Genomic DNA, 16,916 nt, shown 5'->3' on the forward strand with positions numbered 1-16,916 from the left:
AGCAAGCACTCTACCACTAAGTCATATTTCCAGCCCTCTAGAGCATTTTTTGTTTGTTTGTTTTTTGCCAGTCCTGGGGCTTGGACTCAGGGCCTGAGCACTATCCCTGGCTTCTTTTTGCTCAAGGCTAGCACTCTGCCACTTGAGCCACAGCGCCACTTCTGGCCATTTTCTGTATATGTGGTGCTGGGGAATTGAACCCAGGGCTTCATGTATACGAGGCAAACACTCTTGCCACTAGGCTGTATCCCCAGCTCCCTCTAGAGCATTTTGTATAAGATAAGTAATATCTCTTCTTTGTAGGTCTGGTAGCACTCAGTGTGAAAACCATTTTATTCTTTGTTTTTTGTGCTTTTTGTTTGCTTGTATTTTATGGTGACATTTAATATGATGATTTTATCTATTCTGGTATTTGGAAGGTTTTTGACTGCTTAGTTGTTTTTTGGTTAGTACTAGGGTCTGAACTCTGAGCCTTATGCTTGCTCTTCAGGTGCTCTACTCTTGAGCCAGACCTTCAGCCCTTTTAGCTTTAGGTGTTTTTCATATAGGGTATTGTGGGTTTTGGTGTTCATTTTTTTTTAAGACTTGCCTAGAGCAATAATCCTTCTCCTTAACTCACCCTGTGGGATGTGCCTAGGTCCTGCCTAGCTTTATTGTTGGGGTGGAGGTCTTGGTGACTTTTTGCCTAGGCTGACCTAGAACCAGATAGGCTTTATTATTTTTTCTAGAGAACTGGATTTTGATTTTGTTGATTTTTATGTCTTTCCAGTGTTATTTGTAATTTTTATTCTGTCTATAAAATGTTGAAATGTATTTTGTTTGTTCATATTCAGTTTTAATTCCTTCAGAAACATTTTCATTGTAATTTCATCTTTTGACTTATGAGTTAGTTATAGTATTTTGCATTTCTGGCTCAATGGGTTTTGAAGCTCACCTTTTTTTGGTTGATTTTTCAGTGTCAGTTTTAGTCAGAAAATAAAATCTAATACATGAATTCTTAAGTATTGAAATTTGTCTTGTAGCCTACCTACTCATGGCTCTTTTTGTAAATGTTCTATGTGTGCTTGAAAAAAAAAAAAGGAATATATATGTTCCCTATTGGTTAGATGCAGATTTCTGTATAAATCAATTAAGTCAATGCTGCTATTTGTCTTCATGATCTATCATTTACTATAGAAAGATGTGTTAACTTTTTCACATTCACTTGTAATTTTTTTCTTTATATGTTTTGGGCCTTTATCATTAAGAATATTACAGTTCAGGATTATTACATCTCCCTGGAAAATTGCTTCTGTTTTTGTTATTTGTTTCTGTCTTTTAACAATCTGTGTGTGTGTGTGTGTGTGTGTGTATACACGCGCGTGCGCACGTGTGCCAGAACTGGGGTTTGAACTCGGGGTTTGGGTGTTGTTCCTGAGCTTTTGTGCTCAAGGATAGCACTCTACCACTTGAGCCACAGCTTCACTTCTAACTTTTTGGTGGTTAATTGGAGATAAGAGTCTGATGGACTTTTTTGCCTATGCTGACTTTAAACTGTAATCCTCAGATCTCAGCCTCTGACTACCTAGGATTACAGGTGTGAGCCACTAGTACCTAGGCCCACACATTCTTTATCTTTAAACCTGCTTTGTGGCTTATGATCTATTTTGTCCAATGATAAATAATATAGCTATGCCAGATTTCTTTTGGTTATTTTTTTCTTGCTATATATCTTCCCATCCTTTTACTTTCAACTTTTCTATGTCATTGTTTTAGGTGTGTCTCTTATAAACAGCATATAGCTGGATTTTGTTATCTTATCCAAAAATGTGAGAATCTGTCTTTTAACTGGTGAGTTTTAGTCTTTTTATATTTCTTGTGGTTACTGCTATATTTAGATTTTGTTTGCATCATTCAGTTTTGTGCTGTTTATCATGCATTTTTTTCTCCTCTACTTTCCCTTCCCCCTTCATTTCTGATATTCAGTTAATTGAGTTGTCTTTCATTCTTTTACTAGGCTGGAAATTTAACAGTCTTGTTTCTGAAATAGACAATAGTCATCACCTCTGATATGTTAACAAGTATGCTTGACAAAGGCTGAAGTTAGTATTTTCTATATTCTCATCTAGAATATTACTTTGGAATGCTTTAACTCCTACCTCTGTCCTCCAATTTCATGTGTTATTGGTTTTTTGTGTTCTTAGTTTCATGTTACTTTTCTCTTCCCATTGATTGTACCATCATGATGCTTATTGGTTCTCATAGTAAACATTTACTTTGATTTACAAATGTTTGGTCTTTTTTTTTTCTTCTACCTTGCGTCTAGCATTTTTTTCTTACTTTTTTTTTTTTTCTTTTTTCAGTGAACACTTGAGTGGAGAACTTGTTTGGTCATCCGTGGTGTAAAAATGCTTTCATTTTATTTTTAAATGATAATTTAGTTTACAGTTCCACACCAAACTAAGGGGTTTTTTTTCTTTGCTAGTATTATTACATTTTTATTTGGCTTCTTATACCTTATTACAAAAATACTGTCATTCTAATTGTCTCTTGAGTAATTTTCTCTTTCTACTTGCTTTTAAGAGTTCTTTCTGTATTTTAGAGTCCTTCGGTTTCTCTGTTATAGTATCTAATGTATCTAGGTAGAGGAAAGCTCTCACTGGGCAAGTGGACTATTGCCCCATCCCACTGGAATTGCATCTTTAGAGTTCTTGAGTTTTAAGTTGTATTCTCAGTTATCACATTGCAAGGCCTCATCTTGTCCTACTTGAGCCATTACCCAAGTCTTTGTCCCCATGTTTACCACCCCTACAACTGCCACCATAGTAAGGCTCTCAGCTCTTCCTTTGCTTATGTCACGTGAATATCTCATTTCCATATGAGCTTGCCATGTATTTAGAAACAAACATGTTGTATTTAATGTGGAATGTTAAAAGCATTAGCTGAAGTATTTCTTAGTAACCTACTCCAATATGTTTCTAGAACTAAAAGTAACATTTTTCAAGAACTAGACGTCTCATTGCTTATTCCCACATGATGGAGAGAAGTGTTGATGGAATTCCATCATTTTTAATGTGTCCTCTTTTTTTTGTGTAATTATAGAAGCTGAGAAGATTGCACAAGTGGCAAAAATTCGGTTTCAGCAGAAAGTGATGGAGAAAGAAACTGAAAAGCGCATTTCTGAAATTGAAGGTACCTTAGAGTATGAGGCTCTACTGTTGTCCAGATCTGCTGCTCTACTTCAGGGATCAGCTCTGGATTGTCTTGGGTGGGAAGACCATAGGATATTCTGATCTGGGAGAAGTAGTTGGTCTGATATTCTAAATGGAATTTCCAAAATACTATTATATATGAAGTGCTTGCTTTGGTTTGTGACCCTGGTAGCTCAGTGTTTCATTTCCTTCCTTAAATTTGAGCTTACTGGCTGTCTCTTCAGTCTCGAAGTATAAGAATTATTCAGCAAGGTGCAGGTGGCTGCTCACACTTATAATAGCTCTTAAGAGGCTGAGATCTGATCTAAGGATCTCAGTTCAAACCCAGCTCAGTTCAAAGTCCATGAGACTCTTTGTTTTGTTTTGTTTTTTGCCAGCCCTGGGCCTTGGACTCAGGGCCTGAGCACTGTCCCTGGCTTCCTTTTGCTCAAGGCTAGCACTCTCCCACTTGAGCCACAGCGCCACTTCTGGCCATTTTCTGTATATGTGGTGCTGGGGAATCAAACCCAGGGCTTCATATATATGCAGCCAGCACTCTTGCCACTAGGCCATATTCCCAGCCCCTATGAGACTCTATCTCCATTAAACCACCAGAAAACTGTAAGTGCCACTATGTTTTAAGGTAGTGGTAGTCAGTGCTAGTTCAAGCCTTACAACCAACCCCCCCCCCCAAAAAAAAAGCCTATTATTTAATCCGACCACTAGTTTCTTTTATGTCTACCAAAAACAGCTATAACAAATTATCTGGAAGAGGAAAGAAAAGAAGTAGAGAAAAAAGAACTACATTGCGGGTAGGAAAAGCCTAGCTCTTTTTGTTAACTTGCTTTTGGCGGGTCCTGGGGCTTGAACTCATGGCCTGGGCACTGTCCTTCAGCTTCTTTTGCTCAAGACTAGTGCTCTACCATTTTGAGCAATAGCTCCATTTCCTGTTTTCTGGAAGTTAATTGGAGATAAGAATCTCATGAACGTTTCTGCCCAGGTTGACTTTGAACTGCAATCCTCAGATCTCAGACTCTTGAATAGCCAGAATTACAGTGAGCCACCAGTGCCTGGCTGAGCTGGTTTTTGTTGTTGTTTTTTTTTTTTTTTTTTTTTTTTTTTGGCCAGTCCTGGGCCTTGGACTCAGGGCCTGAGCACTGTCCCTGGCTTCTTCCAGCTCAAGGCTAGCACTCTGCCACTTGAGCCACAGCGCCGCTTCTGGCCGTTTTCTGTATATGTGGTGCTGGGGAATCGAACCTAGGGCCTCGTGTATCCGAGGCAGGCACTCTTGCCACTAGGCTATATCCCCAGCCCTTTGTTGTTGTTTTAACAGTGAACAGATAGTCTCCTTTGAAAGGGAGCTGTCTAGGGATTGGGGTTTGAAAGCTGCCAATACTATACAATTTCAAAGTATAATAAACAATTCAAACATTAAGCAGCAGGAAAGAGACTCAGCCAAGGGAATGGATTGGAGTTTTTCTTTGTTTTAAATGTCTGGCTTCTTTTACTTGCTAGATGCTGCATTCCTGGCCCGTGAGAAGGCGAAAGCAGATGCTGAGTATTATGCTGCACACAAATACGCCACCTCAAACAAGGTTACTAATCTTCATATCATTTTCCTAGATATTGTTTCTATTGTAGTTTTCCTTTTTCAGTAACTCACATGAATCAGCCAACTGCTTAACTTTGTGTAGTTCCTTATAAAAATAGGAACTTGGGCTGGGAATATGGCTTAGTGGCAAGAGAGCTTGCCTCATATATATGAAGCCCTGGGTTCGATTCCCCAGCACCACATATATAGAAAACAACCAGAAGTGGCACTGTGGCTCAAGTGCAGAGTGCTAGCCTTGAGCAAAAAGAAGCCAGGGAGTGCTCAGGCCCTGAGTTCAAGGCCCAGGACTGGCAAAAAAAAAAAAGAAGTAGGAACTTCAACAAAATGTACACCAGGAAACAGGTACTCAAAAGGTGGGAGGGAGTTAGACAAATGAAAGAAAGTGGGGAGAATGCAGTCATAAAATTCAATGCAGGCTGGGAATATGGCTTAGTGGTAGAGAGCTTGCCTAAGCATATACAAGAAGTCCTGGGTTCAATTCCTCAGCACCACATAAACAGAAAATGCTAAAGTAGTGCAGTGGCTCAAGTGGTAGAGTGCCAGCCTTGAGCAAAAATGAAGCCAGAGACAGTACTCAGGCCTGGCACTCTTCCACTTGAGCCACAGCACCACTTTTGACTTTTTCTGTGTATGTAGTACTGAGGAATCGAACCCAGGGGTTCTTGCATGCTAGGCAAGCACTCTCCTGCTAAGCCACATTCCTAGCCCTCTGTAGTGTTTTAACAGACACACTATAAGACAGAGACACATACATTCACACACACATACTCACCTAAGTGCTTCCAATTGAGTACTTCTTGTTCATTAGATTAAAAAATTGTTAAAGTCTTGAGGAATTCCATGTAGAGTAATTTAAGAGAGGAGGTTGGGTGATGTATAGATGACAGTTTTTATGTAAGGCGCTGGATACGTTGACTAGAGAATATAGAGTTAATTAAAAGGCAGCTAGAACATGGATAAAATTCTGAAAAGGAAAAGGTATATCCATAATGTATAAGATTATTAATTGTACGGGCTGGGGATATGGCCTAGTGGTGAGAGAGCTTGCCTCGTATACATGAGGCCCTGGGTTCGATTCCCCAGCACCACATATACAGAAAATGGCTAGAAGTGGCGCTGTGGCTCAAGTGGCAGAGTGCTAGCCTTAAGCAAAAAGGAAGCCAGGGACAGTGCTCAGGCCCTGAGTCCAAGGCCCAGGACTGGCCAAAAAAAAAAAAGATTATTAATTGTAGAGTACATTGAAGCAGGTAAAAGATAGCTATAGAGACAGCTAAGGTATTTGATACAAGTTGAAGGATTAGAATCAAGATTTATGATATACCTAGCTTAAAATTTTAATTTATAAAGGAACAACACAGCCTGCATTCAGAAGAAATGATGACAGTTTTGTTGACGGAATGTGACTTGTGAGTACTTAGGAATCCAATATAGATTTAGAAATAAACTTAAAAAGTAATTGGGGGGGCTGGGGATATAGCCTAGTGGCAAGAATGCCTGCCTCGGATACACGAGGCCCTAGGTTCGATTCCCCAGCACCACATATACAGAAAACGGCCAGAAGCGGCACTGTGGCTCAAGTGGCAGAGTGCTAGCCTTGAGCGGGAAGAAGCCAGGGACAGTGCTTAGGCCCTGAGTCCAAGGCCCAGGACTGGCCAAAAAAAAAAAAAAAATTGAAAAAAAAAAAAAAGTAATTGGGGACGTAGATCTATAGAAATCAAGTAGAATCTGATCCCAACAAGAACAAAATAGAAAACTTCAGTTTACAAAAACAAGCTGTTTAAACTTGTAATGGGAGAAGCTGGCCAGGCACAAATATCAAGACCTTGTTATCAAGATCAACCTTCTTTTGAAAGAGGCAGTAGTTTTCTGCCATTTTGAAAAAATTGCTACTCAGTAAAAACTTAAATTTAAAAAACTTAATCATTTAGTTGGGTGCTATGACCAGACTTGACTGCAGTGTTGTAACAGAGGATAAGAATTAATTGAAAAGATTAGAGATCAAGGAGTATAGAGATAGTACTTATGGGTGAGTAAAGGGCTTGCTTAAAAGACAGACTGGGCTCCACATGAAAAACTGATTATTAGGGAAGATTCTGAGGGACTTTGGAAGGATACATTTTGAGAATGGATAAAAAAAAGAATTTTAGTCAAACCCAGAGAGATTTTGGTTGGTTGTATGTTGGCAGCATGATTTAAAGCAAAATGCTGACAGATCTGGTGGTGGGCAAAGTATGTATCACAGTTGGACAGCCAGCTTCTGAGTAAAGGCAAGATGGCAAGTCAGGTGATGAGATTTTCCACTTCTAGAATTTGATTAAGAACAATGAAGTTAGAGCTCATTATAATAGTGTAAACCTAAGCCTTCCTTAGGAACTAACAGTCTTATCCATGCACCTCTGTACCTCTCAAGAGAATCAGAAATTCCAAGTCAATTCCAGGTTGAGTTCAGCTACATGAAATGAAAAGCGTATGTAATAAGAGTTCTTACAGGCCCTAAGTTACTGTCAGAATATTAATTATTATCACTAGTTAGCATTATTTGTTTCCCAATCTCCTCTTCTATTAAAACATGAATTTTAAGTAGGGAACTTTTCCAGCAGTAAGACAGAAACTTTACTTCCTTTTTTCTGGTACTGAGGATTGAACTGAGGGCCTCATACAGGAAGGTTTGTATCATTGGACCTATATCGCAGCCCTTCAGTTTTTATTTTGGTTTTGAGATAGGGTGTCACTAATATCAACCTGGCTTGCTTCGAACCATGGCTTTCCTGCCTGCCTCTGCCTTCTCAGTAACTGTGATAAGGAAGAAGTGTAAGCCAAAAACTTAGCCCCACTCCAGAGTGAGTGAAAGAGTGTATTGATAGGTAAACACTAAGAATTGAGTCATGATATTCAAGAGAGCAATAGGAGAAATGCTTCTGAAGCAAAGGAGATGGTGTGATACAAGTGTCCTGATTGCTTTGCTCTTGTTTGCCTCCACACAGCACAAGTTGACCCCTGAGTATCTGGAGCTCCAAAAGTACCAGGCCATTGCTTCTAACAGTAAGATCTACTTTGGCAGCAACATCCCTCACATGTTCGTGGACTCATCTTGTGCTTTGAAATATTCAGGTGTTAGAACTGGAGGAGAAAGCTCCCTCCCCCGTGAGGAGGCTCCTGAGCCCTCTGGAGAGAGTGCAGTCCAAAACAAGGAGAACACAGGTTGATGCAAGAGGTGGAAATGCTCCTTCGTATTGAAATGTGGCTCAAGTCTAACTGGGAACAGTGGTTATATGGTCTCCTCAGATTTACAGAGAACTTGTGCTCTGTCTGTCCTGGCTCTCTTGTGATAGTCCTAGTTTGTCAGCTGATTGTGGGATAGAACCAGCTGTCTGACACTTAGATGGTCTTTTCAGCCACGTTTTATCAAGTATCCTGTATGTGTATGTGTTCCTTTCTAAACTGATACTCATGAGTGAGGGAATGTCTAATGCTACGATACTGCCTGCACTGGAATGTTAAACACTAAATATATAACAAGCTGTGTTTTCCTAAGCTGAGGTCTATTGAATAATGTTTACATTGGTCCCCTGGGATGTGTGGCTCAAGCCATTCGAGAAATAGAAGAAGATTATCAAGACATGGTAAGTTAAAAAAGACTGATTACATCTAGGACCCAGCTCTCTTTGGGGTCCAATCCTACTGTTCATCAATGTGATTAACATCCAGACAGCTGGTTCCTCAGAAAATGATCTTCCACTTGAGCAATCATTCACTTGATAGAATTTGAACCTTTCTGCTTTCTTACAGACAGGTTGGTGGCCTACAGGGACATGCGCTTTGCCACCCAACCAGAGATTCCTAATCACTAGTTTATTGCATTAATAGACTCAAATAAAGAAAGCTTGGTTTACAGTTTTGAAGGAGATGAAACTTTGAACCAAAGCTCTAGGGTCGCACGTTCCCCCTGTGGTCGGGTGGTGGCTGTCAGCATCTCTGCCCTGCTTGAGTGTGACTAAGATGCCTGGTTTGTAGCCACAGACAATTCTTTATGTGTCACCTCTCAGCTCTGACTGGCCAAGAATGTGACAGGGCTTCTACCACACACAGAACTACATAAAATTCCTACATAACTGCACAGTATTATGCCATCATTGCGGGAGTTTTTATTTTTAAAACTGGATTTGGGGTACATTCATTTGCCCCAGCACTTCTATCTAAGGCAAACTCCTAGGGCTGCCGTAGTTACTAGCACCCTGATTTCTGTTCAGCGTGTGGAACACTAATAAGCATTTTTGGTCATCTTTTTCTCCTTCCTCCTGACCCTAGGATGCTGAAATCAAAGATGATTTGGTTTCACCTTATCCTTGAGATCTGGAGTCAACTGACTTCCTGAGCAGCCAGATCATTTATTTTCTGTGAGAAGATGACAGTTAACCTGTGGCTATCCTAGCTCTACTTCATCTGGACCTGTTTTTTTTTTTTTTTGGGGGGGGGTTCCCCTTCAGATGAACTTTCTTGAACATTGTGCAGCATAGTTCAGCCTGAGTTTGTGTAGCTTGTTGACCTGTTGTGTGTACTGTGTTGAGGCCAGACAGAGAAGTCATGGGACCATTTCCAGAAATCTCTCAGCTGTCAGTCTCACCACCATGGATAAGTTGTGCCAAACACTTTATTTGGGAAAGGAAAATCTAGAATTGAATGAGTCTTTTTTCCTGGGTTTTACTACAAAGGCATTTGTAATATGGAGAACATTGGGTTTTGGTTATTTAGTTACATAAATTCTCTTCATGAATGAATTTTGTGTTCTATAGCCCTCCTTAAAAAAAAAGTTTGAATTACAAAAATAAACTTGTCTTTATTGTTGCTGCAGATAAATAATGATTGTTGTGGGTAATCTGGATCATTGAGCTTTGTGCTTTCATTCCTAGAGAGGTTTTCCCATTCCTGTAAGTGAAATGCCATTGGCCCATAGTGATGGGAGTGGGTTTTCTTACCAGCCATGAGCAGGATTGAAGAACAAGGAAGTGTGTTGTGAAATATAAAAGAAAGCACTTCTGCATAAACTCCCTGTGGAGTGAGCTTCCCTCTGCCCACTCGGTGAGCTGCATAGCCATCCTTCAGGGATGTTCCTTTTGGTAAATGTACACTGTAATCTTGAGGTTTAAATTTATATGTGAAATACTACCTTTTTTAAAATAAGAAATTAAAATTATTTTACTATTGGTTGTGTGTGTTTTGTGTTTCCCCTTGTGTCTATTCCCATGTACCTACATTCCTGGTATAAGAATTAAAAAAAAAAAAAAGGCGACTTCTAGAATTTAACAGAGCTTATTCTGATTGTGGTATGTGCAGAAGGTTTTTTAAGCTCTATCCTTACTGATTTCTGAGTCCATTCCTTTGTGTGTCGCATTTTGCCTGACTTACAGATCTCTATGCCATCCAGTACTAGGTGGTCGTCTGGATTAGGATCACAAGGTTAATGACCATTCACTCAGGATGCCATGATAAATACTTCCACCGTTGTTTATATTGGATGGTAACGTTTTGTGAAAGCAGTCGTTGGTGCTGTTAGGAAATGTGTGTTAGGAAGACTGCACCATCACAGATGCCATGTGGAGGCCCTGTATTAATTGTTTGCCAGTGGAACAAGGCATCATCCACAGATGCAGATGAACAGTGAGCGGGAAGATCTGTTATACATGGATGAATTCTTTCTGAATCTGATTCAGCACCTTTGGGCAGGGAGGGCAGTGGGGGACGGGAACAGGTAGCAGCAGGCCTGGAGTGATTGTGGGGCTGTTACAGGCTTGGTTCCCGGTTGCTCCTTGGGCTCAGCCCTTGTGGGCATGGTGAGGGGGGAGACTCCCCCCAGTGTTCTGGCTTCAACACTTTGGAAAACACTGGGCAGCAAGTGTATAAGAAATTACCAGGGGAGAGGGGGGAATGAGGGAGGAGGTAACAAACAGTACAAGAAATGTATCCAAGGCCTAACGTATGAAACTGTAACCCCTCTGTACATCACTTTGACAATAAGAAAAAAAAATTACCTTCCTTCTGCACAGTTTTCCTGTGAACTTAAAACCATACTAGAGGGGCTGGGGATATGGCCTAGTGGCAAGAGTGCCTGCCTCGTATACATGAGGCCCTGGGTTCGATTCCCCAGCACCGCATATACTGAAAACGGCCAGAAGTGGCGCTGTGGCTCAAGTGGCAGAGTGCTAGCCTTGAGCAAAAAGGAAGCCAGGGACAGTGCTCAGGCCCTGAGTCCAAGGCCCAGGACTGGCCAAAAAAAAAAAAAAAAAAAAAAAAAAAAAAAAAACCATACTAGAAAAAGACCTAAGAACCAAATTCTATCATAGCTTTTTTTTTTTTTAACATAGAGCAGAGTTTCTAGGTAGGTAACCAAGAGTTGAAATCAAATGCCTTTGCACACTGTCACTGTTCATAATAGCCAAAAGGCAGAAACAGCAGATAAATGGTTATCAAAATATGGTATAGACAAACATGGAATATTTTTAGCTTAAATTGACACATGCTCCCACATGGATGAACCTTGACATAAGCCAGTTGTAAAAAGGACAAACACTAGGATTCCACTTATACATGGTTCTTAAAGTAGATACATCAAGACAAAATTAGAATGGTGAGCCAGACAATCATTGCCTGTAATCCTAGCTACTCAGAAGGCTGAGATATGGGGATCACAGTTCAAAGCCAACCCAGGCAGGAAAGTCCTTGAGACTCATCCTAACCGCCCAAAAGATGAAAGTGGCACTGTGGCTCAAAGTGGTAGAGTACTAACCTTGAGCAAAGATTGTCTGGGGCAGCCCCCAGGACCTGAGTTCAAACCCCATAACAACAACAAAAAAAAGGTGGTTACCTGGAGGGAAGAGGGAACCACAAAGCTGAGTTTGGGGTAAGGAAGTTGTGGATTGATCACACAACCATGGGAATGTACATGTACTGTAGAGCAGTATACTCCACCATGATTATTCTCCCTGTTATGTGTATTTTACCCCACACAGAAGTAGAACTGAGGTTGAGTTATATGCAATGCACAAATATTCATGTGATGTAACAAGTTTTCTCCACTTTCCAGCCTCTTTTTTTTTCCCCCCCAGTCCTGGGGCTTGGACTCAGCCTGAGCACTGCCCCTGGCTTCCTTTTGCTCAAGGCTAGAAGCACTCTACCACTTGAGCCACTGCACCACTTCTGGCCTTTTTTTGTTTATGTGGTGCTGAGGAATCAACCCAGGGCTTCATGCATGCTAGGCAAGCACTGTACTGCTAAGCCACATTCCCAATCCCTCCAGCCTCCTTTTTAAGTCCTTTCCTCTGGTTCTTCCATGCATTTGAGTTTTGAATTAGCTAGCTTCCCAGAGATCAAGACCTTATTGAGGCATTCTTCTCTGGATTTATTTTTCACTTGAGTATCTCCAAATCTACAACTATTTTTTTTTTTTTTTGGCCAGTCCTGGGCCTTGGACTCAGGGCCTGAGCACTGTCCCTGGCTTCTTCCCGCTCAAGGCTAGCACTCTGCCACGTGAGCCACAGCGCCGCTTCTGGCCGTTTTTTCTGTATATGTGGTGCTGGGGAATCGAACCTAGGGCCTCGTGTATCCGAGGCAGGCACTCTTGCCACTAGGCTATATCCCCAGCCCTACAACTATTCTTTTTCTATTAAATTTTAAGTCAACAAAATCATACATATATAGTATTTATTTGGGTTGTTTTGTTTTGTTTTGTTTTGTTTGGCCAGTCCTGGGGCTTGGACTCAGGGCCTGAGCACTGTCCCTGGCTTCTTTTTGCTCAAGGCTAGCACTCTGCCACTTGAGCCACAGTACCACTTCTGGCCGTTTTCTGTGTATGTGGTGCTAGGGAATTGAACCCAGGGCCTCATGTTAAGAGGCAAGCACTCCTGCCACTAGGCCATATCCCCAGCCCCATATATAGTATTTATTTATTTTGTCAGTCATGGGGCTTGAACTCTGGTGGTTAATTGGAGATAAGAGGCTTTCTTGCCTGGGCTGGCTTTGAACCACGATCTCAGACTCCTGAGTAGGATTACAGGCATGAGCCACCAGCAACTGCCTTCAATTAATATTTTCTTAAAACACAAAACCTATTAAAGAGAACCTCACACATCACAGAGTAAAGCTTCCTATAAAAATTTCTATGGGCTGGGAGTGGCTTAGTGGTAGAGTGCTTGCCTAGCATGCATGAAACCCTGGGTTCGAATCCTCAGTACCACATAAATAGAAAAGACTAGAAGTACTGTGGCTCAAGTGGCAGAGTGCTAGCCTTGAGCAAAAAAATTCAGGGACAGTGCTCAGGCCCCGAGTTCAAGCCCCAGGACTGACCAAAAAAAAAAAAATCTTGTGAACATCTCTCTTGACCAAAACCTTACCTGCCTACAGCATCAGTTAGAATCTCCCACTCATCTTTCTGACTCAGAATCCTACATCCAGTTCCTTTAAACTTTTTTCCTCCCTTTTCTCTTCTCATTTTTTAGGTTAAATTATTTTTCCCTTGGCGTCTACAACAATTGCTCACAACATCCTATAAGAACAAAAGCCTGGGCTAGGAATATGGCCTAGTGGCAAGAGTGTTTGCCTCCTACACATGAAGCTCTAGGTTCGATTTCCCAGCACCACATATATGGAAAACTGCCAGAAGGGGCGCTGTGGCTCAGGTGGCAGAGTGCTAGCCTTGAGCGGGAAGAAGCCAGGGACAGTGCTCAGGCCCTGAGTCCAAGGCCCAGGACTGGCCAAAAAAAAAAGAACAAAAGCCTAAGGACCAAGTCATGCAAACAATAGATTCTCCAAATGGGATGGGAATGATTATAAAATTACATCTAGTTATTTATGAATGATGTCAGCATTTTTGGTCCCAAAATACAATGTAAGTCCTCAAGAGATTCTAAAAGCACTACTTCAGCAAAGCTCAAATCAATCAAAAATACTATCTTCTACTCATAAGCCAGGCCCTGTGCATTATCTCTTCCCAGTTTCCTCTACAGTGCTATGAAATACATAGAGATGTAAAACTAATGTTCCAAAGGGGAAGGAATTTAACCAAGTTTATCTGGGTAGAAATAGCAAAGTCTGGTTTAATCCTGATGATTCCCTGCATTTACCTACTCTGCTCTGTACAGCCCTTGAGAAGACAGCTCATTTGTACATCCAAGAGGACTTTGGTCCTCCTAGGACATTGAGCGATCTTCCTTAGCTCGATGCCATGGATGTTCTAATGAAACCAAGAGATTCTGGTCCTTTTGTTGTTTTGAGATAGTCTTGTTTTGTAGTCTTGACTGCCTCCAACTCACAATCCTACCTAAGCTTCCCAAACTGGGCTTACAGACACATACCACCAAGCTCAGACACTTTTAAATCATAGAAGACTGAATAGCAATAAAAGACCTAAGCCATTCTCTATTGTGTTGGAAGTTAAGGTGGGAGCAACATGTAACCAACTCTCCTGTAGGTTCTGATTTCTACAGAGCTGTCTGGAGACCTGATCCTGCTGGCCCTGCTCCTAAATCCTTGGTCTTGGGGCTGGGAATGTGGCTTAGCAGTAGAGTGCTGGCCTTGCATGCATGAAGCCCTAGGTTGGATTCCTCAGCACCACATAAACAGAAAAGGCCAGAAGTGGCACCGTGGCTCATGAGGTAGAGTGTTAGGGGACTGGGAATGTAATTTAGTGGTAGAGTGCTTGCCTAGCATGTGAAGCCCTGGGTTCGGTTCCTCAGTACCACATAAACAGAAAAAGGTGGAAGTGGTGCTCTGGCTCAAGTGGTAGAGTACTAGCCTTGAGCAAAAAGAAGCCAGGGACAGTGCTAAGGCCCCAAGACCCAGGACTGGCAAAAAACAAAAACTCCGTGAAATGGAAACATAGGATTCCCGCTCCCCCACCCCCCGCCACCGCTCCATACTGCTTTTTTTTTTCTTTACTTTTTGTCTTATTTGTCTATCTTTGGGGCACAGAAATGGAGGGACAAAGGATGAACAAATGCTGTGTTTTGCATGGTCTTAAGCTGCCCAAATTCTGCCCGTGGTAGCCTATTCATGCGAAATGACGAGATCATTTAAATCCACAGACCCCTTTTCCAGTTAACCTGTCCAATACCCTGAGATCCTCTGATGTCATATCAATAAACACATCCGTGTTTTCTATTTCTCAAAGTGAAAAAGAACCACTTTACTTCTGGCAAGGAGGATTACACAGGTACAGACTGTTTGCAAATTAGGCAACCCTGGTACACAGAATGGATTCAGAGTCCATGCCATGGATTCTTTCCATTGGCTACAGGACAATCTGAGTCAACATGTCACTGAACCAATGATTGCCCTTTTGGAAGTCAGGTTAGTGGGGGCATATGGGAGAGCCTAGGTTTCTGGAATTCCACACTGTCATTTCCTGCCCTATTCTAAATCAACAAGATATACATGCTGAGATAGTTTATTATTTGTTATTGCCTTCAACATGGGGATCTGTTACATGAAAGATACAGGATAAGAATCCAGAAACAAGATGTAGTCTCTGCCCTAAGTTCCTTATATTGTAATCAGGGAAGACAAACAAATAAGTAACCATTATCACATAATGCAATGTTTGCGGAGAAGTATACACAGAGTTCCATGGAAACACACGGACAATGGAATCAGGGCAAGTGATAGGACAGGTTTAGGGAAAAGGATGCTTTGATTTATTCTTTTTTTTTTTTTTTGGCCAGTCCTGGGCCTTGGACTCAGGGCCTGAGCACTGTCCCTGGCTTCTTCCCGCTCAAGGCTAGCACTCTGCCACTTGAGCCACAGCGCCGCTTCTGGCCGTTTTCTGTATATGTGGTGCTGGGGAATCGAACCTAGGGCCTCGTGTATCCGAGGCAGGCACTCTTGCCACTAGGCTATATCCCCAGCCCTGATTTATTCTTGAAACACAAATATCAGCCAACTTCCAGTAGAGGGACAGGGTAAGTTCAGAAACTGAGGCTATTACATGGTAAGATGTTGGACATAACAAGAAGAAAGGAGGGGTGATGGGAAAAAACAACAACAGGGATCTGATGCTGGAAAGGCAATCAAGAACATGCCAGATAAAGAAATTTGCAATAAACTGTAGAGAACAGAGAGCCAGTAAAGGATCTGAGCAGTGGAAGAAGGGGGCAAGCAAGGGGAAATACGTGGTTTGTGTTGAAGAAAGGCTATGCTGGCTGGGTGGGGATGTGTGCAGTGGGAGTGGGTGGAATTCCAGGGAGGAAGACAGGGAGGAGGCTCTTGACACCATGTAGACAAGGATGAATGAGGCCAGTATGGAGGAGCCAATGGCGCTGATAGGAGAGGCAAAGGGCAGTGGCAAAGAACTCCAGATAGAAGACTGAAAGGGCAGGGCGGGGAATATGGCCTAGTGGCAAGAGCACTTGTCTCATATACATGAAGCCCTGGGTTCGATTCCCCAGCACCACATATACAGAAAACGGCCAGAAGTGGCGCTGTGGCTCAAGTGGCAGAGTGCTAGCCTTGAGCAAAAAGAAGCCAGGGACAGTGCTCAGGCCCTGAGTCCAAGGTCCAGGACTGGCAAAAAAAAAAAAAAAAAAAAAAAAAGACTGAAAGGGCTTAGGGAGCAAGAAACGTGGCAAGAAGAATTTAGTATAGTTCGGTTTTGGTTTTGAAACAGTGTCATTATGTAGCCCAGGCAGGCACAGAACGTGTGATCCTCTGGCCCCCTGAGTACTGGCTTCACAGATAGACATCGCTATGCCTGGCCATCCCATGTTGTTTGACATGGGTAACGAGGAGCAGCTGTGCTCCATTTAGAGTCAAATAGGTCAAATTTCAGGTCTCTGAAGAACAAGTAAAATGGAAAGCATCCTAGCCAAGCAATAAGAAACTAAAATATAACTAACATATACATATACAACCTCTGCTGAAGTGTGGAACATGACTGGAGCAAGCAGTGTGGGGACTGAGGCCTTGGAGTGTGCTCCTTAGAGAGGAGGAATGGGCAGTATGTGGAGAGAATGGTACAAAATCTAGCATCGGCTGGGGATATGGCCTAGTGGCAAGAGTGCTTGCCTCGCATATGTGAAGCCCTGGGTTCAATTCCCCAGCACCACATATACAGAAAATGGCCAGAAGTGGCGCTGTGGCTCAAGTGG

The 16,916-nt window shown here is 42.0% G+C and overlaps 1 protein-coding gene across 2 annotated transcripts in view; it reads left to right on the top strand.

Moving 5' to 3' along the window:
• The window catches only part of Erlin1 (ER lipid raft associated 1), a 34,099-nt gene extending 24,118 nt beyond the window's left edge, over positions 1–9,981 (top strand). For both annotated transcript variants that reach the window (XM_048338484.1, XM_048338485.1), the window contains 3 exons: positions 3,082–3,171; positions 4,686–4,765; positions 7,767–9,981. In XM_048338484.1, coding sequence (XP_048194441.1) covers positions 3,082–3,171; positions 4,686–4,765; positions 7,767–7,988 — 392 coding nt within the window. In that variant the 3' untranslated portion in view covers positions 7,989–9,981. The remainder of the gene's footprint in view (positions 1–3,081; positions 3,172–4,685; positions 4,766–7,766) is intronic.
• The last annotated feature ends 6,935 nt before the right edge of the window (positions 9,982–16,916 follow it).

This window comes from Perognathus longimembris, chromosome 2 (assembly GCF_023159225.1).
Source record: "Perognathus longimembris pacificus isolate PPM17 chromosome 2, ASM2315922v1, whole genome shotgun sequence".
Taxonomy (NCBI): Eukaryota; Metazoa; Chordata; class Mammalia; order Rodentia; family Heteromyidae; genus Perognathus; species Perognathus longimembris.